General features: G+C 35.3%; 1 protein-coding gene across 2 annotated transcripts; it reads left to right on the forward strand.

The window, feature by feature from the left end:
- Nucleotides 1-483: 483 nt before the first annotated feature.
- On the forward strand, nt 484-24,902 carry LOC103556077 (P2Y receptor family member 10). 2 transcript variants are annotated; one of them, XM_008527988.2, is made up of 2 exons: nt 484-546; nt 22,079-24,902. In XM_008527988.2, the coding sequence occupies exon 2, from the start codon at nt 22,128-22,130 to the stop codon at nt 23,169-23,171; it is 1,044 nt and encodes a 347-aa protein (XP_008526210.1). In that variant the 5' UTR covers nt 484-546; nt 22,079-22,127; the 3' UTR covers nt 23,172-24,902. The 2 variants fall into 2 exon arrangements, with proteins under 2 accessions (XP_008526210.1, XP_008526212.1); XM_008527990.2 differs by having other exon boundaries at nt 505-716; nt 22,079-24,302.
- The last annotated feature ends 1,445 nt before the right edge of the window (nt 24,903-26,347 follow it).

Here is a 26,347-nt window from a genome sequence, read left to right on the forward strand (position 1 = left end):
CTTAAGAGTAGTTCAAATAAATTCCCCCAAGAAGTAGATGCCTTGCAAGACTATGAAGCAGGAAGAAGTCATGGTAAGGAACAAAACATACAGATAGACAATGAGGAAAAAGTAGTGTTTAATGTTCTCTGTTAAAAAAAAAAGATAAGCATTTTAAAGACATTACAACTTATTTTTTACTTTATTTTTAAACAGCAAGTAAAATTCTAACAGGTAAGTTGGGCTTTTGCACTTTAAACTTTCAGAATAGACTGAGGAAACTATGGTAATACGTGGCAAATTAAAGTCAGATACTGTTTCTGATTGAAGTGTACAAAATCATGGAAAGTCTGAATTTATCAAAGACAAAATTTCAATTTTCTTTGCCCACAATATCCTCTGAGGGGAATGCTTTCCTAAACAACTGAGTGATGCTGACGAACAGTTTTACGTAGCATTAGAGGGAAATGATTTTGTTTTTTTTCCTGTTTTACTCAATAAACTACGTTACTTCCTCTTGTAGCTGTACAAGCTTGCAGTTCTCTACAGGATATCTGTGTAGAAAGGGTAAGGTTCTTGGCTTTCTTTTCATACGTTAAAAAATAGAACTTAAAAATCTCTGAATTGAATATGACCATGTGAATTGCTGCCGCTTCCATCAAAAATGTAATCCTGAATCTGCTAATATTTTACCTTTTGAGGGATGTATTATTATGAAGAATGGAGACTCTAGTGAGGTAATATCTATTTATAAGTTTAAGTGGTTAAAATGTTCACTGAAACTGCTGCATGCTTTGTGTGAGGAAGTGTGGCTGTCTAGATAGAAAGCTCCTTTCTCTACAATTCAATATGCCATTGACATAAACCAGGAGTCCAGACTTAAATGAAACACTGCTCCTAACAAGTCTGTGTTAAAATTAAGTTAGTGGTTGATTAAACGCATTTGTATTAGTATGAGCAGTGGGGGAAAAAAAAACTTAAAATTTTAAATCCAGAGATTTGTCAACCAAATTAAGTGGCATTCAAATGGTAAATAAATACAATAAAATGCTTAAATCTTTTCATAAGATGGGACTTGACATGTTTCCTTTGACTGGGACACTTCACATGCATGCATTCTGGGGTGGGACGTGAGAGTCTCAAATGGCACAAAAAGATTTTCATCGAGCCCTAGAAACTAGCACAGCTGTCAAATCTCAGAGGGGCTGATTCTCAATTTGTGATGAATGTTTCCTTGGATGTATTTTTAATTTGAGAACATGGGAAATATTTTAGGAAGGTGCTCCAAGTGTTGTGCTGTCTTTGTTAGAAGGAATTCCTTCCATTTTCCTTACTTGAAATAATAAAATAGCTCTTGCCCTTTTTAAAAGTCTGCTAATATTCACACTTGGAGTTTGATTCTTAAGTATGTAAGATTATTCAGAATATATAAAAATTGTATACATTCTAGAGAAGTTAGTGCAAGCTATCTATGATATCAGTGAGATCTAGTCATCCTGATACTTTCTCATGATATGAGCAAATCAGTGTAATTTGTATATACTGACTTCCCCTAGAATAAAGAGTTGGAAATACTAAATTCCCTTTTAGTAAAAGACGATTCAATGAAGATTTTTACAGAGAAATATCAGGATAAAGACTTTATTGTATTAATAGCTTTATGCTCCAGGAACAAAATGTAACTAACAGCTGTAGACTACATGAGTATGACTCACAGGATGGCACTATCTGCATATTATGATTGCCAATTGGCAGCATAACGTTGATTATTGAAAGCAGCTCTGCTCAATCTCCCTGACCACAAGTATAGGTGGGACTCCTCCATTGAAGTCATTCCAAAGTGGCTGAGAATGGGACAGTGAATGAAACCCAGGCAGGCTAGGCAGCTGCAGGGTTTTGGGAACCTCCAAAGTTGCTGAGGTCAGCAGTGCCCCTTGGACTGATTTTCCCCAGACATTGTGTTTTGGTGGGACTATGAAGAAAGGACCTCCTCAGCAGACTTGAAAGCTCTAGATAAAGTGTTTTCTTCCCAATCTGCTCCCCTTTTCCCACCCACCAAGCAAGTAACTGAGAAGGAGCCTGGGTGGGAGGAAAGGAATCATCTCTGTAGCACTAATAGCCAAGTTTAGCCTAAAGCTGGTGCTTAGTAGGGACTATGCATTCACTAAATTGTAGAGCCCTAGGGAGAGGGGGAGTTTGCTGTTGGCTGACCCTTGCTGAGGTCTTGCTTTCTGCAGCTGTGAATGTGGGTGTCCTAGGAGATTGAGAAATTATTCACTAGAGGTCGAGGCAGTTTTCCACTTGGTCCAAATAACTGCTCAAGATTGGAAAAGAATACTTGACCATAATTTCTGGGAGTATTAAATGATAACACACCACTAGAATTAGACTTACAAATTGGCAACAGCTTAAGCATGTTATTTTGAGACTCATGTTTCTCCAAGCCCTACCTGTGTATCTGCCGCCAACCAAAATGCTGCTATTAGTAAACTACTACCAGAGGTTACTTACTGCGTCTCTAAATTCCTACTTCTTGAAATGTAACTGTTCCTGGGAGTGGTAAAAGGCTACGCAAATGACAATTCAGTAAGTGAGTTTATGAGCTAGATTTATTAGCTAGTTGCTAGCTTTTCTCAAACTAGGAAGATTGACACTTCAGAAGGTACTAGGTGATTGAACAAAGGGCAATGAGTGTGTAGTGGAGGAAAAACTATTCCTCTACCCTCTAGGTCCCTCTGGCTGGTCTAAGAATTAAATTGACATGAGGCAGAATAACAGGAGAAAATCAAAGTTTAATAACATGTGTACATGGGAGAAACCCAGAAAAACTGTGTAACTTGCCAAAATGATGGAAGCCACCACCTTAAATACCATTTTCAGCTAAAGACAAAGGAGGATGTTGGGGGTAGTGGATTGGGACTTCAAAGAGGAGGAAGGTAATTTACATGGAGATGGAAAAGCAAATGTTTGGTAAACAAATGTTTACTGGGTCATCTATAGACAATATGACTCAAGAAAGAGAACTTTGATAAAAATGGGCTTAGCAAGGATCCTCCCAGTCTACCATACTCAGAGTTATCTATGGTGACGGACTGTCCTGGAACAGGCCTTCTATCTTAAATTCTTTTAGCCAGTCATGGGAAAGGTCAAAGTTTTTTTCAGTCTTTTGTTCTTAAAAATAATCAAGCGGAAGAGACACATTTTGGGATGGCAAATTCTGATCTCACACAGGAGTGAAAAGAGAGACAATGAAGGGTAATGGAAAGGGAACTATAATGACTTCACACATCCTGCCTGCTTACTAATTAACCAGAAGTGCATAATGCATATGTTCCATATCTAGCCAACAACCTATGAACATAACTATGAACAGCCCAGAAAGTGAGCAGTGCCATTCATGGGGTTAACTTCTCTTTTCTGGCTTTAGACTAGATCAAGGCTGCTGCATCTCTGTGGGCAAGTCAGAGATTACAGAGCTGGTTGAGACTTACAATCAAATTTCCTGAATGTCTCATCCTGAGAGCTGGCTCTGATGGGAGATTCAGTTCAATGGCTGCAGAATGAGCACATGTTTTTTCCGGAGAGGCTTCTGAAGGATTTGTAATTGTACTTGCCAAAGCCAAAGACTTATTTGTATGTTGAACAAAACCAAGCAGAAACCTATTTCTTAATTGTGAATCAACATTCATGATAGTGAATAGCATGGGAAGTCAAGATTTGGTAGATCAGAAGATGATTTCCTCCAAAATGTATTACATATGGAAAACCTGAGATAAGACGTTTTTAGTTGTTTTTCTCACAGAGCCAGCCAATTGTGCTTCAATGCATCTCAGGAGGAAGTCTTTTGTCTTTTACTTTTTATTTTGAACTATTTTTAGACTCACAAGAAATTACAAAAATAATATAGAGCATTCCTGTGCACACTTACCCCAGCTTTCCTCAATGATAATATCTTACAAAACTATAGTACATTATCAAAAGCAGGAAACTGACATTGGTATGATACTATTAACTAGACCACATACTTTATTTAGATTCTGCCAGTTTTTACATGCACTCATTCGTGTGTATATGTGTGTTTTTATAATTCTATAAAATTTTATTATACATGTATATTTGTGTAACCACAACCACAACAAAGATTCAGAACTGTTCCATTACCCACCACACACACAAAATATTTTTGTGCTACACCTTTACTTCACAAATTCCTCCCAACCTGAACACTCTGACAATTACTGATATGTTCTCTATTCTATAATTCTGTCATTTTGAGGATGCTATATAAATGTAACCTTTTCAGACTGGTTTTTTTTCACTTAGCGTAATGTCCTTGAGACCTCTGCAAACTGTTATGTGTATCAATAGTTAGTTCATTTTTATTGCTGAGTACTATAGGCCATTGTATGGATATACCACAGCTTGTTTATCTTTTCACCCATTAAAGGACATTTGGGTGGTTTCCATCTTTTGAATATTACAAATAAAGCTGCTATGAAAATTCATGTACAAGTTTTTGTGTGGGCATGTTTTGATTTCTCTTCCGTATTTACCCAGACATTGGAGCGGAATTTCCAGGTTATATAGTGAGTGCATGTTTAGTTTTCTAAAAACATTGCCAAACTGTTTTCCAGAGTAGCTGTACCATCTACCATTACTAACAACAATGCATGAGAGATACAGTTCTTAATCTTAGCACTTGCTGTCGTCAGTATTTTTATTTTAGATATTCTGATAGGTATATCACGGTATCTCATTGTGGTTTTAAATCGCATTTCCCTGATGGCTAGTGAAGTTGAACATCTTTTCATGTGCTCTTCAGTGAATTGTCTGTTGATGTCCTTTGCCCATTTTCTAATTGAATTGTTTGTTTTCTTACTTTTGAGTTTTGAGTATTCTTTACATATTTTAGGTGCAAGTCCTTTTTGGACATGTAGTTTGCAAACATTTTCTCGAAGTCCATGGTTTGTCTTTTCATCCTCTTAACATAGTCTTTCATAAACCAAAGTTTTGCATTTTGATGAAGTTCAATGTATTGATTTTGTTTCTTTTTTGCATCATTCTTTTGATGGCATGTCTATGAACACTTTACCAAGCCCTATATCCTGAAGATTTTCTCCTACGTTTCATCTAAAAGTTTTATAATTAGACATATGATCCATTTTGAGTTAGTGTTTTTATAGGATGTGAGTTATAGGTCAATATTAGGTTTTGTTGTTTGTTTTAGAGATGGATGTATAATTGTCCAAACATCATTTTTTGAAAGGCTATTCTTTCTTTATTGAACCTTTGTAAAAATATGAGTTGGCTCTACTTGGGTAGATCTTTCTTAATTGTCTATTCTGTTTCATTACTCTATGTATCTCATGCTCCACCAATACCACACTGCCTTGATTACTTTAGGCCTATAGTAAGTCTTACAATCGGGTACCGTGATTTCTCCAACTTTATCCTTGTTTTTAATAATTTTTTTTAGTTATTTTAGTTCCTTTATCTTTCCACATCAACTTTAGAATAAGCTTGTCTATATCTGCAAAAAATACATGCTGGGGTTTTGATAGTCATGCTGTTAAAATTACTTACCCATTTTGGGAGAATTTTCATATTTATGATGTTGAACTGTCCAATCAATGAACAGTTTGTGTCTATTCATTTATTTAGGTTTCTTATTTCTTTCATCAACATCTTGTAGTTTCTAGCATACAGTTCTTGTAACGTGGTCTGTTACTTTTATACCCAAGTATTCCTTGCTCTTTTTTTTTAACGGTTTGAAATGGTATTGTTTTTAATTTCAGTTTCCACATGTTCATTGTATATAGAAATAAAATTAATTTTTGTGTGTTAACCTTGTATCCTGTGACCTTGCTAAACTCACTTATTAGTTCTAAAATATTTTTTAGGTAAATTTTAAAGTATTTTCCACATGTACAATCATGAAAATAGGGATAATTCTATTTTTTCCCTTTCAATCTGTATTCCCTTTATTTCCATTCCTTGCCTTATGGCGCTGGCTAGAATTTCATCAGTATCTTTATTTATTTATTTTTATTAAATTTTTGAAATTTTTTATTGCAGTAACATTGGTTTATAACATCATATAAATTTCAGGTGTACATCATTATATATTTCAATTTCATTGGTATCTTCATTAGTAAGAATGGATATCCTTACCTTGTGGATGATTTTAGAGAGAGAGCCTTTTAGTTTTTCATCATTAAATATAATGTTAACTCTAGGTTCTTTTAGAGATCTCTGTCAAGTTGAGGTAGTTTCCTTCTATTCCTAGTTTGCTGAGAGGTTTTAAACTGAATGTGTGTTGAATTCTATCAACTGCCTTTCCTGTGTTAAGTGATATGTTCTTTGTGTTTTTTCTTCTTTAGCATGTTAGTATAATGGGTTACACTGTTTGATTTTAGAATATTGAACTAGCTTTGTATTTGTTGAATAAATTCCATGTGGTCATGTTGTATAATTCTTTATATATTGCTGGATCCAATTTGATAATATTTTGCTGAGAATGTTTGCATATATATTCATGAGAGCTATTGATCTATAGTCTTAAAGTTTTTCTTTTGTATTGTCTTTGGTTTTAATATCAGGGAAATGTTAGCCTCATAAAACGAGTTGGAAAGTGTTCTGTCTTCTGTTTCTGGAAGTGATTGTGTAGAATTGGTATTATTTCTTTAATAAGTGTTTGGTAAAATTTGTCAGTAAACCCATCTGTGCCTGAAGATTTATTTTTTGGAAGCTTTTATCTTATAATTTACATTTCTTTAATAGTTATAGGACTATTCAGATTATCTATTCTATCTTGGGAGATTTGGTTATTTGTGGTTTTCAAGGAAATGGTCCATTTCTTAAGTTGTTAAATTTAAGTGCATAGAATTGTATATAGTGTTCCCTTAGTAGCCTTTTGATGGATGCAGGGTCTACAACAACATTCTTCTTTTAATTCTTCATACTGGTAATTTGTGTTTTCTCTCTTCTTTTCATTTGTTGGTCTTGCTAGAGGTTTATCAATTTTATTGATCTTTTCAAAGAACTGGGTTTTGGGTTTGATTGATTTTCTTAATTGTTTTTCTCTTTCTAATTTCATTGGTTTCTGCTCTTTATTATTTTATTCATTCTTCTTGCTTTATTTTGCTCTTTTTTTTAGTTCCTTGAGGTGAAATGTTATATTACTGACTTGAGACCTTTCTTCTTTTCTAATATAAGCATTTAATCTACTCAATTTCCTTCTAAGCAGTCCTTTAGCCACACTTCACATATTTTGTTATGTTGTATTTTCATTTTCACCCAGTTCAATGTATAGTTTTATTTCCCTTGAGACTTACTCTTTGAATCATGGAGTAATTAGAAATGTACTATCTAATTTCCAAGTGTTTGGAGAAGTTCCTATTGTCTTCTAGCTTGATTTCTAACACGTTACTGATTATTAGCTTAATTCGTAGCTTGATTTCATTGGGTGTCAGAACATATTCTATATGATTTCAGATATTTAAAAAAATTGTTAAAATTTGTTTTGTGATCCAGGATATGGGTTATCTTTGTGAACGTTTAATGTTTGCTTGAGAAGAATGTGTATTTTGCTTTTGTTGGATGGCATACTCTATAAATTTCAATTAGATCCTGTCAGTTGATGTTGATGTTCAGTTCTTCCACATTTTTGCAGACCTCTGTCAATTATAGAGAGGATTGAGGTCCCTAACTATAATTGTGGATTTTTAAATTTTTCCTTTCAGTCATATCAGTTTTTGTTCCATGTATTTAAAGCTCTATTTTTTTCTTACATACACATTTCAAATTGCAATGTCTTCTTGGTGGATAGATCCTTTTTATCATTATGTAATATACCTTCTTGTCCCTACTAATTTTGTTTGCTCTGCAGTCTATTTTGTCCGATATTAATATGCCCTGTCTTGCTGTCTTTTTGTTAATGTTTGCATGGTATATATATGTTTTCCATTCTTTTCCCTAAAACCTACATATATCACTATGTTTACAATGAGTCTCTTATAGACATACAGTTGAGTATGGTAGGCAGAATAATGGACCCCCAAAGATGTCCATATCTTAATCCCCAGCACCTCTTAATATGTTATGTTAACTGGCAAGAGGGAATTAAGGTTATCACAGATTATCCAGATGGACACAATGTAATCACAAGCATCCTTATAAATTGAAATGGGAAGCAGGAGAAAGAGAAGCAGAGTGATGGTAGCACGATAATGACTTGACTAGCCATTGTTAGCTTTGAAGGTGGAAGGGGGCCATGAACCATGCAATGCAGACAGCCTCCAAAAGCTGGAAAAGGCAAGAGAAGTGATTCTTTCCTCCAGAAAGGAACAGAGCCAATGTTTTCATTTTAGCCCAGTGAGACACATTCCAGACTTCTGAACTTGAGAACCGAGATAATAAATTTGTGTTGTTTTAAGCCACTAAGTGTATGGCAATTCATTACAACAGCAATACAAAACTAACTCATTTGGTCATGTTTTTTCTGTCCTGATATTGTCTTTTGTTTATTTAGACTATTTACATTTAATGTAATTATTGATATGTTCAGACTTAAGTCTATAATTTTAAAGTTTGTTTTCTGTTTTTCCCTTCTCTTTTTCATTTCACTGTTTTTATTTCCCTGGCTACCTCTCAGTGACTTAGAGAGTTTTTACTATTCCACTTTGATTATTCCAGAGTATTTTTGAATCTACCTCTTTTGAGTCTATAGTCGTTTTCATGACAGCTTTATTCAGATATAATATGCATACCATAAAATATACCCTGTTAAACTGTATAATTCAGTGTTTTTCAATATATTCAGGGAGTTATGCAACCACTACCATTATCTAATTTTAGAACATTTTCATCACCCCCCAAAAAAATCACATACCCATTAGCAATTGTTCTGTATCCCCCTCCCCTGAGCCCTGAAAAACAATAACCTAATTTCTATCTCTATAGATTTGCCTTTTCAGAACATTTCATATAAATGGAGTCATACAATATGTAGTCTTTTGTGTCTGGCTTTTTTCATTTAGCAAAATGTTTTTAGTGTTAGTCCATGTTGTAGCATGCATCAGTATTTGTATTAGTCAGCTCCAGCTGCCATAAGAGAATACCATAGACTAGGTGGCTTAAACATCAGAAATTTATTTTCTCACTGTTCTGAAGGCTGGAAGTCCAACATCAGGGTTCCAGCATGGTTAGGTACTGGTGAGGAGTCTCTTGCTGGCTGGCAGCCTTCTTGCTGTGCCTTCACATGGCAGAAAGAGAGAGAGTTCTGGTGTTTCTTCCTTTTCTTGTAGGGGAACCAGTTCTATCTCATTCAGGGCTCCACCCTTATGACCTCATTTAACCTTAATCACCTCATTTAACTTTTAATCACATGGGGTTAGGGTTTCAACAAGAATTTTGAGAGGACACAATTCAGTCCATAGCAGAATTTAATTCATTTTTGCTGAACAATATCCAATTTATATGGATACATTCTATTTTTTCATCCATTTTTTAGTTGATGGATATATGGGTCATTTCTACCTTTTGGCTATTATGAGTGACTCTGCTGTTGACATTCACGTACAAATTTTTGTGTGGACATGAGTTTTATGTCTCTCGGTTATATACATACAGGTCGAACTACTGAGTCATATGGCAACTCTATGGTTAACATTTTGAGGAACTGCCAAATTGTTTTCCAAAGCAGCTGCACTATTTTACAATCCCACCAGCAATGGATGAAGGTTCTAATTACTCCACAGCTTTGTCAATACTTACTATTTCTAACTTTTTTTATTTTAGCCATCCTAGTGGGCATGAAATGTTATTTTAGTGTGGATTTGATTTGTATTTCTCTAATTACTAATAAAGTTGGGCATGTTTTCATCTGCTCATTTAACCTTTTTATATATTTTCTTTGGAGAAATATCTATTCAAACTCTCACCTTATTTTGAAATTTGGTTATTTGTCTTTTTATTGTGAATTATAAGACATTTTTATTTTTATCCCTACTCTAGATATAAGTTCCTTGTCAGACATATGATATACAAATATTTTATCTCATTCTATGAGTGTCATTCATTTTGATGGTGTCCTTTGAAGTACAATGTTTTTAAATTTTTAATCTTGATAAAGCCCAATTTATCTATTTTTGTATATGGTTTTGTTGAATGTGCTTTTGGTGTTGTATTTAAGATGACATTGCTTAAGCCGAGACCCCAAAACTTACTCTGATGAGTTCTAAGAGTTTTGTAGCTTTAGCTCTTACATTTATGTCCATAACCAATTTTGAGTTAATTTTTGTATATTGTATGAGATAATGGTCTGTATATTTCAAGACTCAACCAGAGAAATAGAACCAGTAGGAGATATATATATTGTGTGTGTGTGTGTGTGTGTGTGTGTGTGTGTGTGTATGTATGTATATATATAAAGAGGTTAATTGCAAAGATTGGTTTACACAATTGTGGGGCTTAACTAGACAAGTCCAAAATCCATAAGGCAGGCTATCGGGAGGAACAGGCTGGTACTCTTTGGCATGAGCTGACGCTGCTGTCCACATGAGGGATTTGTTCTTCAGGAACGTCTCAACTCTGCTCTTAAGCCTTTCAACTATTAAATCAAGCCCAACCAGATTCATTTAAAAGAATATTCTTTATTTGAAGTAAATTGATTATGGATTTTAATCACATATACAAAATACCTATATAGCAACACTTACATTAATATTTGATTGAATAACTGAGGACTGTAGCCTAGTCAAAATGACACACAAAAAAGAACATTACATTCCACCCCTTATCAACTTGATGCCTACACGTCCTCTTAAACCATTCTTAATCTCCAAATAAAGACAGTAACAAAGTCATACTTCCATGGAGCATAATACAACTATCTCGTGTACAACTGAAAACATGCTCACCCTTTCTCTGTAAGACAATCAAGGTCCTTGGATGATGTATGCTCTTAAACTTTGATATTCTATAGCTTATATACTGTGATATAAAGTTAACTATTCTTAATACATCTTATATTTGTCGATAAGGGGATAGAGAGACAATAAGCCAAAAACATTTGGTGTATATATATATATATATATATATATATATATATATATAAACATTCATAAAAATATAAGGAAAAATACTCAAAACTATTAAGTCCTTACTTTTACAACTAGTCACTTGGTCATAACTGATATTTTTATCTACTTTCTTCCACTATCCATTCTACATTCTCTTTTTCCTCAGCAAGTACTCCATCTTATCATGTTGTTTTGCTTGGTAGAGAACTCAAAACTTTATTCTGTTTTTTTTTAAACTTTATTCTTGAATGTTCTAAGCCTTTAGCAGTCCTACCCATAGTTGGTTGTCATAGTTTTCTATTGACTATTCATGGGACATGGTAGTACTAAGATATTCCCTAAGGGATTTCCTGTAATAAAGACACTGTTTTTCACCCCATATACCCCTTCTTACCTCCATTGTGTAGTAGTAACACAATTTGCCTTTGGTAATTAGGATCAGTCATCCCAGTCATACAGTAATCCTCTTCTTTTCTTGTTGATTGAGAGACATTAGGAGCTCAAAGTGGTCTAGTGGCAGTCTGAACTTTCAGTTCAATGGAATCATTGTTGTGTCTTCTACTGGAAGCATTCTTCCCTTTGGAAGTAAGACCTCTAGATCAGCAGAGCCTAAAGTTGCAGGGGAAGGAGGTAAAATTTTTGCTAGTGCATCACTGTGAGTAATAGTGAGAGGGATCACATCCATTTCCACCCCTTGACTACTGGGTGTATAAATCCTGGATGTGAAAAAAACACCCAGAACACTGATTTAGAGCACCTACAGCCTCCTGGAGAACATAGTCTCAGCCTTGCAAGGTACTGTCAGCTAGCTGGTGCTGTAGGGGGGGTGGATCAGGAGCCTGGGTTTGCCAAAGCCCAAAAGGAACCTTGTGCCATGGAAGTTGCCTGGGGGTGTGGGAGCCACCTAGAACCTCTGGAGCATCCTGCTGCCTGAGTGGGCTGTGGGTTTGGGTTAATGAGGGCTCTCTGGGAGCCAAGAGCTGTGGGAGAAACCTGGGGCCACTGAAGTCAGCAGGTGCTGAGGAGAGCCAGGGGCCTGGGTTCATGACAGCCTGCCAGGATCCTGATGCCATAGAAGCTGTCTGGGGTCGCTGGAGCTGACAGGCATCTTGGTGAGGTAGGTGCCTAGATTTTCAGGAGCCCACTGGAAGCCTAGTGCCAAAGATGCTGCCTGGGGTTGCAGGATTCCCTGAAGCTGCTGAAGTCAGCAAGCTATGGGGTGATCTGGAAGCCTGGGTTTATGGGAGCCCATAGGGAAGCACCTGAGGCTGCAAGAGTTGGCCTGGTGCTGTGGCATGCTGGCTGTGGCATCCATAGTGAAACTGGGCACTCACTTCCCTCTCCTCCCATAGAGAAGATCTCTCTCTCTCTCCACTGGGCTTGGTGGAAGGGTGATGGGAGTAGTGTGAATCAATTTTTCTACTCTCCTCAATGCTTCTTTTCTTATTCTATGGTTCAGCCAGGTACTGCGATCCCTCATCTGGAATGCTTGGCCCTTGTGAAGGTATTTTCATGCATGAGTAGTTGCTCAAATTGATGTTTCTGAGGGATTGCTAGGAATTCTGGGGAATGCTAGAAATTCCTATGCTGTCGTTTTGCTGACATCACTCCCCTGTACCCATTTCTAATTTCATTTCATTGTCATCAGAGAATATACTTTGTGTGATATCAATTCTTTCAAAGATTTTGCGGGTTATGTGGCTTAATATATGTCCTGCTTTGGAGACTGTTCCATGTTTACTTGAGAAAAATGTATATTCTTTTGTTATTGGATAGAGTATTTTATTACTGTCTATTACATTTAGTTGGTTTATAGTGTTGTTCAAGACTTTTATATCCTTGTTGATCTTCTGCCAAAGATGTTTTATCCATTATTGAAAATAGGGTATTGAAGTCTCCAATTGCTATCACTGAATTGTCTATTTCTGCTTTTATGTCATGTATTTTAGGGCTATATATTCAGATGTATATATGTTTTTAATTGCTAAGTCTTCCTGGTTGCACTACCCTTTTATTATTATACCCTTTCTGTCTGTAACAGCAATATGTGTCTAAAACTATTTTATCTGATATTAGTATTGCCCTTCTAGCTCTCTTTTAGTTACTGTTTGCATGGTATATCTTTTAATTTCTCTTTACTTTCAATCTGTTTGTTCTTTGAATATAATGTGTCTCTGTAGGCAGCATATGGTTGAATAGAGTTTATTTTAATCCATTCTACCAATCTCTGCTTTATTATTGGAGTGTTTAATCCACTTATGTTTAATGTAATTACAGATAATGTAATTATGAATCTGCTATTTTGCTGTTTGTTTTCTTAATGTCATGACATTATAACACTCTCCTCTAATCATTCATTTCTATCTTCATGTGTTACATAGGCATTTTCTTGTGTACTGTTTCAATTCATTTCTTGTTTCTTTTACTCTAGTTTTTTATTTATTTTCTTAGTGGTTTCCTTCTGGGTTTCAGATAACAACTTACCTTGAAACAATCTATTAGAGATTAATATCAACTTAATTTCAATAGTATACAAAAACCTTGTTTCAATATAGCACTTTTTGTTCTATTATTGTCATACATAGATTTATATATTATAAACCCATCAACACAGTTTCATAATTATTTTAATTGTTTTATGCAAATTTCCTTTAAATCAGAGAGTAGAAGAAAAGTGCCACAAATAAATATATGTTTATGCTCTCTTATGTATTTCCTATGGAGTTACCTGTACTGGTGATCTTTACTTCTTCTTTTGGGTCCCAGTTACTTTCTCATTTTCTTTCAGTTCATCTTAAAGGAGTCCTTTTAGTATTTCTTTTTGGAGAACACTATTATCAATGACTTCTATTAATTTTTATTTATTTGGAATTGTCTTAATTTTTCTTTCATTTTGAGGGATAGTTTTGTTTTTTTTTTTAAGATTGGCACCTGAGCTAACAACTGTTGCCAATCTTATTTTTTTTCTGCTTTTTTTCTCCCCAAACCCCCCAAGTGCATAGTTGTATATTTTAGTTGTGGGTCCTTCTAGTTGTGGTATGTGGGATGCCGTCCCAAGGTGGCCTAATGAGTGGTGCCATGTCCGCGCCCGGGATCTGAACCAGCAAAACCCTGGGCTGCCGAAGCGGAGCGCGTGAACTTAACCACTCCGCCACGGGGCCAGCCCCAGAAGGATAGTTTTTATGGATATGTTATTCTCTAGGTTGTTCTTTCTTCATTCTTGATACTCATTTTTTTCTCTTATCATTTCCTTTGTGTTTGAAGATTTTCCTTTAGCAGTTCTTTTAGAGCATGTCAACTTAGTTTTCCTCATTTAGGTATTCCCAAAAGATATTTTTGCTGGCCTCCGTGGTTTCAGATTAGAAATTTCCTGTCATTTGAACTATTTCTCCTCTGTAGATAACATATTGCTTTTCTCTCCCTCCTTTAGATATTTCGTTTTAGTCTTTAGTTTTCAGAAAATTGATTATGATGTGTCTGTATGTGCATTTATTTGCACTTATCCTGTTTAGGGTAAACTCAGTTCTTGAATTCATAGCTTTATGTCTTGCAGAAAATTTGGACAACTTTCAGCCATTTTTTGAGAATATTTATCCTCACTTGTGGGTTTCTTTAGTGCTTAGTCCAAGATACAGGGGAAGCAGCATACACACACACACCCACACACACTAAAATTGATGTCATGTTTTGCCTTGAGTCTTGAGATCTTTAGCCAGTCTTTCTTATTTTCTCCACACTTTAGAGTCTTCTGATATTTATCTTATGTTTTTTCTCCAGGGATTTTAGCCATAATTATCAGGAAGAATTATACTCTGGGAAGCCTTCCCTGACTAAGTTAGGACGTGAAGGAAAATCAGTTAGTCACTTGAAAAGTGGGAAAAGCTCATTCTAGGAAGAGAGAATATTTGTGCAAATTCATAAATATAACAAAATGCATCAGATATTCATGAAAGTGCAAGTACTTCAGCATGGCGGGAGCATAAAATGGTGGTAAAATGTAGAGATGAGATTGGAGAGATAAGCTTGCAGGACTTAATAAACCATAGTAAGGAGTTTTTTCTAAAGATACAGAGGAATACATGAGGAAACTAGACAGGGGAATGGCAAGATCAGACTGAAATTTAGAAAGATCACCTAAATGGAAAATATATTGATTGAAATGGGCAAAATTGGAAGTAAAGGGAGCTAATAGAGTCTTCTCAGAGTAAGGAATAGATGATAGCTGTCTGAATTAGAATAGAAGTGATGCAGAAAGAGAGAAGTGGCTAAATTAAAAAATTAGGAAGATAAAAATCACAGGATTTGATGATTGTATGTGGGGGTAGTAGTAGGTGAAGATCTTAAAAGTGTTACCTAGATTGTGTGAATGGGTAGATGGCATAATGATCAAATAACATTATCCAAACAGGGACACCTTTTTTTTTTTTTTTTTGAGGAAGATTAGCTCTGAGCTAACATCTGCCACCAATCCTCCTCTTTTTTTGCTGAGGAAGACTGGCCCTGAGCTAACATCTGTGCCCATCTTCCTCTACTTTTTCATATGTGGGACGCCAGCCACAGCATGGCTTGACAAGTGGTGTGTAGGTTTGCTTGCACCACCAGGCTGGCCTCCAAACAAGGATACATTTAAGGGTAAAAGGGTGTGCCATTATTGATTACACTGAGATATTAGTTGTAAACCAGGACTGTGCCTGGAAGATCAGTATATATGGTCATACATAAGCAGGCAACTTACTATAGTTCTTGTTGCTAACGTTTCTGAAGAAGAAGTGTTCTACCGTCATCTCTGCCGGCTCAGCCCCTAGTTAGAAACACAAAACTCAGATACAGCCAAAGGAGCACAATAGTGGTGAGACTATTCTGTTCCCAAGCTTTTTGTTATCTGAAATGAGCAGCTGTCTCTAGCAAGCATTGCCAGGCAGAGGTGGGAAACATTCATGCTTCTGCACTTGGAGAAAAGAGGATGTGGTCTCCAGTCAAGATGCATTACCATTGCCCTAAAAGCCCTTTGCAGAGCTAATATTTCAGGAAGGGCTGAAAGCTTTAAATTAAATGAATGGAGTTTTCTACTTTTAAAGCAATTTTAAGGGTCAGAGTCCCTAGAGAATTTAGTCTAACCATATGATTGTGAAGGGAAACTGGAAAAGTCCTGGAGAGGCCAATGACCAACCCATGGATGCTTGCACTGAAACCTCCAGAGTAAGATTCTTTACCCACTTCTGGTGTAGTCCATTTGTCAGAGGTGGTAAGATAAGACATTTGTCAAGGGACTTGTATTCATGATCCACACCCTAGACATAATAGCAAATAATGTACTAGTACAAAACAATAATGCACAAGTAAAAAGTTTGACCATTTACTGATAGTCTTATGGGCACAATGACAGGATCTCCCTTCCTTATAGGATTGTCATGAGGGTTAAATTATATAATATGTAAAGTGCCTGGCACATAGTAAATGCTCACTAAATTTAATTGTTATTAAATAATGATGCCACGTGGTATAAGTTGCTAGATACTTCAGAAATCTCATGAATGATGAAGTCAAGAAGGACTAGAGAAGTCAGGGGTAGCTTCTTGGGGGACATGGAACTTGAGCTGGGTTTTAAAACATATTTGTATTTCATCTTCTTTCATGACTCAAAAGAAATACACAAAATAAATTAGAATAATAACAACACTAGCTGTGTACTTACTATGTACCAGATACATGCACTGCATATGTTATCTTACTTTGAATGTACACAACAATGGTAAACACTGTACAGGGGAGGAAACTGTGGATCAGATAAATTAGAAAATAAATGCAACTCATAAGCAGAAGAACTTGGAATTAGACCTCAGGTTTATCCTACTCCAAAGCCTGTAGTTTGAATCACTACACGTCACTGAGTGTTAAGGAAAAACAATCCAGAAAAATGAATTAAAAACATATTGGTATCAGGTGAAAAAGAATTTTAAATAGGTTGTTGTGGGAGAAAGTTTATAAACGTCTCCAATTTCTGGGGGGAAAACAACATCAGAAATATATTTTTCCCTTTAAAAATGAAAATTACTCATAACTCAAGAAAGTCTTTACCAGCTGGATTTTGAAAGCTAATGAAAAATCTTAAGACAAATGCATTTTTTGTTTTGATTGAACTTACTGTTTTCAAGGTTCTGACACTGAAGGAGAAGAAAGTAGGAATTCTGATATGACCTAGTTTACTTTTCTGTAATACGTATTTTGTCTTTCAGTAGTTTTGGATTTTTGGAAACATTGTTCATATAAGCCAAAAAAAGTGGTTATTCTGAAAATTAATAATGATTTTTAAATTGAATCAGTTGGATACAAATGCTTGAGGAATAAGTTTATTAGGCTTCTCTCAAAGATCCATTGTGGCAAAAAATATATACATATATTAAAAGCTCAGCATTTTTATAGCATTAAGAGAAATGCAGATTTTTTTAAACATGAGAATCCTGATTGTTTTCTAAAACCTAAACACAATGCAATATTTTTGTAATTGTTTTTGTTTTGCTTTATTATCACTTTTATTCTATGTGGTAGAGACGGGAGAAATAATGGAATGTAGATAAATAAGCCAGATTATACTACACAGTTATGAAAGTTAGGTCACAAACTTGTCTGTGAGTTTCCTCATCCAGGGTAGAAAAAAATATGATTAATTGTCTTAGTCTGTTTGGGCTGCTATAATAAAAATACCATAGACCAGGTGGCTTAAACAACGTTTATTTTTCATAGTTTTGGAGGCTGAGAATTCCAAGATCGAGATGCCATCAGATTTGGTGTCTGGTGAGAACCCAGTTCCTTGCTCATAGACAGCCGTCTTCCCACTGGTGGAAGGAGCAAGGGATCTCTCACTGGTCTCTTTTATAAGGTCACTAATCTCCTAATGATCTAATCACCTCCCAAAAGCCTCAACTCCAAATACCGTCACATTGGGGATTAGGTTTCAACATATGAATTTGCAGGCACATAAACATTCAAACATTCAGTCTATATCATTAATTAAATGATTCATAGTATTTGTGAGGAGATAATATACTGGTTTCTCAGATAAAACACAATCCTTGCTGGTATAAACAGTGTGTTAGGGCAGTGGTTTTCAACATGTGGTCCCTGGATCACATGTGAACTTATTAGAAATGTAAATTCTTGGGCCCTACCTGAGACCTACTGAATCAGAAACTCTTGCGGGTGGGACAGCCCTCTAGATGATTCTGAGGCATACTCAAGTTTGAGAACCACTGTGTTAAGGTGGAATAACAAATTCTGTCTGGTTGACTTGTGACTAGGTTGAGCAAGTCATTTTGAGCTAGGCCTTCAAGAGTGACTCAGAGTTTTGTACCATAATTCTTCCTCCAGCTGAAAAGAATTTGATATATTTAGAAAACAAATGGATATGACATTGCAATGTTATGAAAAAGAGCATTAGTTTTGGAATTTCATATAGGATGCCTTCCAGGAGACTAATTTGCATTACACACCAAAAGCCTAGAAATTCCACTTTTAAGAATTTATTCAAAGGAAATAGTTGTTCAAATGTACAAAGATGGCTGTATAAGAATAGTTACAAAGGCACTGTTTTAATAGTGAAAAAATGAGAATCTACCCCAATGTCCACTGGTTAAATAAATTACATTACATAATTCTGATGGAATTCTAAGTATCCATTAAAATGATTATTTAGATGTCTATTATTGACAAGATTCTAGTTCGTAATAATTATGATTGAATATAAGCTATGATTATAAAAGAATATGTGTATATAAGTCGAATTTGGTTAAAATACCTATATATGTATTCATTTATAGATCCATAGGCATAGAGAAAAAAAGAAGGCTGTACACCAAAATGTTAACAATGGAAATATTGGTGATAGATATGTATAGATTTTGGGTTGTTTTTGCTTATCTCCATTTTCTAATGTGAAACTCTACTCCTTGTGTGAAGAAATAGTGAAAGTTTAAAAACAACCAAGTCTAAGATGTCCAAGCAGACTCTTTACACAATTATATCATTAGGGACTAGAAATTCTCATTCCAATTTTAAAAATCACTATTTGTCCTGGAATATTTGGAAGGAACTAATCCTTGCTGTAACAGTTCACTGTCTAGGTTAGTGTTCTAAAATCTGGCATTAGTTTATTTCTGATAGTTTGTATTATTAAATAATTACAAAAATATGGTTTTCATCTTAGAAGTTCCTGGAAAAGTAAAAATTGCTCTGTAGTGGGATTCAAGAGATCCTGGTTCAGCCTTTGCCACTAATTTTCTATGTGAATTTGGAAAATTTAATATCCCTGTTTTTGGCCTCAGTTTCCTCATCTATAAAAAGTGGGAAGATCAAGAGATCTTGAAGGCCTTTAACAGCTTTAATATTCTAGGAATCTATAATGTATTTAGAACCCAGACTATTTTTTAGAGAACTATATGAGAAAGTATGGAAGCTAAAAAAAATTAAGTAAAATAAATCTAAACTCTCTAAAATGCCCTTTAAAAGATTCTTCTTCTGATGTTAGATGTCGTTGATACTTCTCTCCTTTAGTATGCTGTATCCTTTAATGGAATTTTCAAATAAATTAAGTGTTAAATATCAAAAGATATTTTAACGTTGGTATACTCATGACACCCGGTGGTCAAATTAAACATCACAGTTACATTCTAATTCCCCAGACATTCATTCTCTTCGTCTCAGTAAGACTTTTTTCCCCCTGATTCATCATTCATCATGCATTCAGTCATTCACTCAACAAACATTAGTGGATCCCTAATATGTTTGAGACTTTACTACACACCCTACTACGGAGGAAAGGAAGAAGTAAGAGAATGAGTCTGACACGTAGGACATTGTAATCTATTTAGGGGAAGAAAACAGACTCCATGGAAAGTCAAATAACCACAGCATGTTGGGTATGGTAAGTGTGCTTTCGCTAAGGAAGATGATCAGAACTATGGATATTATGAGGCCATAGGAGTGACTTGTAGTTTAGAGAGGTCAGGGAAGGCTTCTAGGAGGAAGTGAGTCTTGCTTTTCTTGGGGCCATAGTTTTCCAATCTGTAAAATAGTGGTAATATTTTATTGTCGTGTAGAATTGCTGTGAGGGATTGATTGAGAGCCAGTATATAAAGTACTTAGTATTCACTTTGCCCAAAGTGGGCATTCAGATTTTTTTATTATTATAACAAAATCAAACGTGATCAGAGAAGACTTCATGGGTATTAACTATTCCCTAAATTTTATTTCAAGAATGATTCTGGTTCAAGTTTACATGTTTTTTTGTTTAGACTGAGTATACAGAACACGAGATAAATTATTTTAGTTAGTTTAGTGGATAAGCAAACAAACCACACACACACAAATAGTGTTGGCTTTATTTACAGTATTCTAGCCTAACTGGCCGATTCAGCAAAATAGTCAGCTCAGTAGAAATAAAAAGTTCGAAGTAGTTGTTTATGTGGATGAGCTGGTTGTTTGACTGCAATGAACTGTCAGTAAATACAATCTATCTGAGAACTCCCTGTAGTCAGTACAAAGGCATGAAATAGGTGTTTGGCACTGTATGAGCTGTGTGTAGGTTGAATGAATTTTTACACTTTTTAATTGGTTGTGTTTAAGGTTGAGAAGGCACTGTCTTAGATCTCATATGGCTTTCAATAATTAATGCTAAATCTATCTCAATTTCCCTTTAATTTCATAAAATGTTAAACAAATTAACTGCCTTTGCAAGCAATAAAAAGTACAAGGGAGTAATAAAATCTCATTTATCCTTTTGTTTTTCAATCAGATGCATAAGTCATATTTCCTAAAAATATCAAACATTTTGGTAATTAAACCATTTTCAAGGGTAAAATTAAGTTATATTGCAGTGGCTTTTGGCCAAAAGCAATACCGTTCTGATGCAAAAGAAAACCAAGAACAAGGACCATGACATATTAGGAATGAATGTTTAACCTGGATAAGGGAAGATTTGAGAGAGGACAGGATTGCTGCCTTCAGATACTTGAAGAGTTTCATGTGCAACAGGGAGTAGACTTTATTTTACTTGGCTTTGCTACGTCCAACTAGGTTGAAATGACAGGGATACAGATTTTGACTCACTAGAGAGAAGAACTTTCTAACACTTACATTGTTACAAATGTAGCCATCCTCATTAATAACATTTCACTGAACTTGCCCTGAGAGCTGAAGCAGAGATAGCCCCTTTTGCTGTATCTACTACCAGAGACCAACTAGTCCCTCACAGACTCTGGTAGTTGTTTGAAATGGTTGCAGGGATAGCCTCCATACAAATATGAATGTCTAAAGCTACCATATTTCTATTAATAAACACAAATCTTTAAAGTTGCAGAAGCTTCTGAACAGTGTCAGGACGTATAAGCAGGACTAATTTTACCCTCAGCCAAATTCTGAAGGAGGCAAAGGTTATCTGAGTTGCACCACCTTTTACAAGCCCCTATCCTTCCAAGGCATGGTGACCTGTCAGCGGGTCCCCAGGCCCTTATCCCATGTTTCATTCCCAAAGGTACATAGACGCACCTCAGCAGTCACCTAATCCCTGACAAGGCTGAAGTCGAAAATTAATTAAATTTTCTATCTCCCAAGGTTGATAATAGGGAACTCAGGTAGATCTCAACCTTTGAAAATACAGATGGAGACAACTGTAAAACTGAAATGTGGAACCCCGCAAGAGTTGGAATGTATTTCTGGGGGCCGTTTTCCAGTGAGGTCTTTTTTGTTGGTTATCTCTGTAAGTTTGACTACTTCTTATGACAGAGAGGAAAATCTTACTGAAGTTATTGCCAAAGTAGTAATCTTTTTGATTCCTGGAAATATATTCCACAGCACTGTTATCCTTTTTAGATTGGCATGATATTTTCAGTTTACGTAAAAAAGATCTTTTGAATTTATGAAAGTTCTCACTTGAATACTTCTTTGGTAGGAAACAAATATATTTATATACCCCAACATGGACTGACATGGCCTTGACTCTACTTTTCCTCTATTTTCTGCAGAAATCATCACTCTAATGCTTTCCTTAAGGAAGGAACATAAATCCTCAAGATGGGAAGTAACAGCACAAACAGTACAAGAACAAAGTGCACTGATCTACACATGCCGTTTCAGTACTCCCTCTATGCAACCACCTACATCCTCATATTCATCCCTGGTCTTCTGGCCAACAGTGCAGCCTTGTGGATTCTGTGCCGCTTCATCAGCAAGAAAAATAAAGCCATCATTTTCATGATCAACCTCTCTGTGGCTGACCTTGCTCACGTGCTGTCCTTACCCCTCCGGATTTACTATTACATCAATCACCATTGGCCTTTCCAGAGGGCCCTTTGCCTGCTGTGCTTCTACCTGAAGTATCTCAACATGTATGCCAGCATTTGCTTCCTGACGTGCATCAGCCTTCAAAGGTGTTTCTTTCTCCTCAGGCCTTTCAGGGCCAGAGATTGGAAGCGTAGGTATGATGTGGGCATCAGTGCTGCCATCTGGGTCATCGTGGGGACTGCCTGTTTGCCGCTTCCAATTCTGAGAAGCGTTGGCTTAGCCAACAACACTGAATCCTGCTTTGCTGATTTAGGGCTTCAACACATTAGCATGGCTTCCTCCATTGGCTTGGTGACTGTAGCTGAACTTGGAGGGTTTGTGCTACCTGTTGTAATTATTACTTATTGCACATGGAAAACAAGAAAATCTTTACAGGAATTCCAAGATCCCCCTCAGAATACCAAAGAGAGAAAAAAGGCTTTGTGGATGGTCCTGATGTGTGCAGTGGTGTTCATTGTGTGTTTCACGCCTTACCACCTCAACTTCCCATTCTTTATGATGGTGAAGCAACGTGTCTTTTCAAACTGCTCCTTTATTAAGAGTACTCTATATTTCCATATCATTTCCCTATGTCTTGCAAATCTAAATTGCTGTCTTGATCCAGTTGTATATTACTTTATGACCTCAGAATTCCGTGGTAGATTTTCGGAACATGGTGGCTTGGTTTTTCAGTCATGTGTGAAATGCAAGGACAATGCTTTGGAAATTCATCACAGGAAGGAGGATCTTCAAACTATCTCTCTTGAACTTTTGGATGATTCCAAAATAATGTAATCAAATAATTAGCTTAGAATAATCTATATTCTCTGTTGGTTTAGCTATGTTATCTTAAATATTTTTCTTAACAAATGGTGTTGTTGAGTGCCTCGACAAAACATGGTCCTCTTCCCTTGCTCCTCAAAATGATGATTCTGAAAGAATTATTCATGACTATATTTTCTGTCCAAATGGAAAAATATTGTTCTATAGAAAATATCTTTCTTTATAGAAAGGGATGAGCAACAGAATGAATTGCACACCTGTTCCTCAGCAGTGAGTCCAATTTTTTCGCCTTCTCCTCTAAGAAACAAAATGTAAATTAAAAACAGTTGGACAAAGGTGAATTGTCCAAACATTCAAAAATATACAGGAGAACAATATGATTCTAGCTTCATCTAGAAAGTATACACTAATTGAGCAAAGTAGATTAATGAAGAAAGGCTTATTAATATTAATAGGAGTTATGGAAATTAATATCCTTATAACTTAGAATATGTATGATACTTGCCTTTACTCCCCTTGAGCAAACAAACAATTCATGTTAATCCCAAATATCTCAAAAATATAATGAGATTCACACACAACACATTCAATTTAAACAGAAAATAAAATTGTGCTCTAACATATTTCACAAACTTCACAGTTTCAGGGTTTGCAATGAAAGCTCTTTACTTGGATGTCTGTGAGTGTGTGTGATGTTATATGTGCTTTAGTGTATTGGCATTTACCCAAAAAATATTTTATTATATTTGTTCATTAAAATCAACTATTTCACGGTCTACCTAGATTAATTCCTCTATATACAATCTCATCCACAACTCCTCAATAGATTTAAACAATGAGTTAATGAAGAATCACACTCATGCATATAGTTTTTCAGTTGGACCTCATTTCTCACAAGTAAAAGTAAATGTAAGGAGGATATTGGTGAATTGAATCTTATTATAAAGGTAGAATGAAAAATTGCTATTTTAAAAGTTTCTGTGGTTAAATCATTTTGTAATACAAATCATTCTCATTGGAAAATTTGAAATTTAAAATTTCATACATTGGGTTTCATTAAAATGGTATTTTGAAAAGCATTGGTTAGTTTTATAAAATTATAAATACACTTTCTTGTCTTTATAAGATTGGAAATTCACAAAATGTTTTATTTGTGGGAAAATCTTTTTGTAATAATGATTGCCTATCAAAATAAAAACAGATAATATTTACTACAGGGGAAAAAAAACCAGGGTAAAACCTAGGTTCTCTGAAGACATCTAGGGATATGTATTTTAGAAAGTTATATTCTATAGAAATGATTCAGCTCCTTAAGCACCTGAACATTTAAAACACCATTTTAGATGCAATTGTTTCTAAATTATATTCTTTCCTACTCACTTAAGCAGTTTGTTTTAAACAAGTGAACACCGTGTATGAAATAAGCATTAATCCAGATTCAGAGGACAACGATCCTAGTTTCAAATCTGCCAGCTATAAGCTATGTGACTTTTGGCAATTTACTTCTCTTTGAGTTTAAGTTTTATTATCTGTCCCTAAAGGGGCTAGACGAGATGATCTCAGTGTGAGGCATACTTCTTGGAAAATGCTTTCTAAACTCTAAAGCACTTTACAAATGTGTGTTGTTGTTATTATTAGTATTAATATTGTTATTATTTAAGAAGAGCTTTGACTCTAATATTTAACGTAATCTTTTCATAATGACTGAGGGTCATCATTAAAAACATCAGTTATTGTCCTGTATACATTTGCTTCTCTCAAGGCTTGCTTGTATCTACACTAAAACGGCCTCACGGATTTTCAGTTATTATATATTTGATTTTATAAGTGCTCTTTTCTCCACCTTTTCAGGCTATCTGTTCTTACTTCTTGCCATTGTCAGTGAGCTTGTCTAATGATGTCCCCATCCTTTCAATTAGTTTTTTCTAAGATTAGATTGTGGCTTTGAAAACACCTTCACTAACCAAGCTAGTTCTAACAGAGTTTAAATTTAACAAAAATGAGTAAAAGCTTTCTTATTTTATTTTATTTGGAGATTGTGTGTTTGGAAAAGGGAAAATCTCCTATGGAACAAAGTGTATGGATTTTAGTTTATGGACTTTACGACATCTATTTTGGCTATTCAGGACTATTTTGCTTCCTTCCTGGCTCTGTCGGCTGTGTTTGAATAACTGAGGTTGCCAAATATTTGAGTTCCGGCTCACCAGGGTGTGACTAGCCATTTATGACACCTAAAATTTCTTGGAGTATAAATATTGCCAGCTTACTATATATACATATTATATATATTATTCATATATATAATATAATATATATAATTAAATTTCCAAAATCATTACTTGTTTCATTAAGAAATGGTTTGTTTAAAACTGTTTTATTGCTTTTAGAGAAGTTATTTTCCATTTTCCATAATGCTCTTGAAAAAGCATAAACTCACTCTGGCCATTTCTCCTTTCCTCTTTAAGGCTATTTGGTAGAAATTCACTTACTTATTTGAAGTCCTATCTGAGATAAAGTCAAGTCCCACATAACGATATTTTGGTCAACATTGGACTGCATATATGACAGTTGTCCCATAATATTAGTACCATATAGCCTAGGTGTGTTGTAGGTTATGCCATCTAGGTTTTTGTAAGTATACTCTGATGTTTGCACAATGACGAAGTCACTTGATACATTTCTCAAAATGTATCTCTGTCATTAAGAGACATATGATTGTACATTAATTATTTTTTGGAAATTTACTTATTATTATCATGAGAAATGTACATTATCCAAAAGCTTTGGAAAAGCAGAGAAAACATACTGGCTTGCCAACTCCCTTGAAGTTATCAGAATTCTCCAGAAAGCTCCAATTTACTCCCACTTTTAGAGGAGTGGCTATGTGCAGTCATCTTGATCCAGTATTTCTGCGGCCAGGCAAATAGCCAACCCTATCCCTTTACTCCCTCTTTCCCAAAATACTGGAGTTCCTGAGTTCTAAGAATGGCAAGTTGAATCTACAGTTGTAACTGACTGATAATTAGGTAGAGTTGGGTTCTAGTACTATCTCTGAGCTTTCTTAACTGTGTGATCTGGAGCAAGACATTTTACCACTCTGAAACTGTTTCTTCACCTGCAATATGGTGATAATAATCTCTGCCCTTTCTGATTCACAAGACTCTTGTGAAAACCTTATAAGAAATGTA

The sequence above is a fragment of the Equus przewalskii genome, chromosome X (genome assembly GCF_037783145.1).
Source record: "Equus przewalskii isolate Varuska chromosome X, EquPr2, whole genome shotgun sequence".
NCBI classification, from domain to species: Eukaryota; Metazoa; Chordata; class Mammalia; order Perissodactyla; family Equidae; genus Equus; species Equus przewalskii.

What these genes read in the sequence shown, in the direction of transcription:
- LOC103556077 (XM_008527988.2), top strand. Translation starts at nt 22,128, where the DNA reads ATGGGAAGTAACAGCACAAACAGTACAAGAACAAAGTGCACTGATCTA.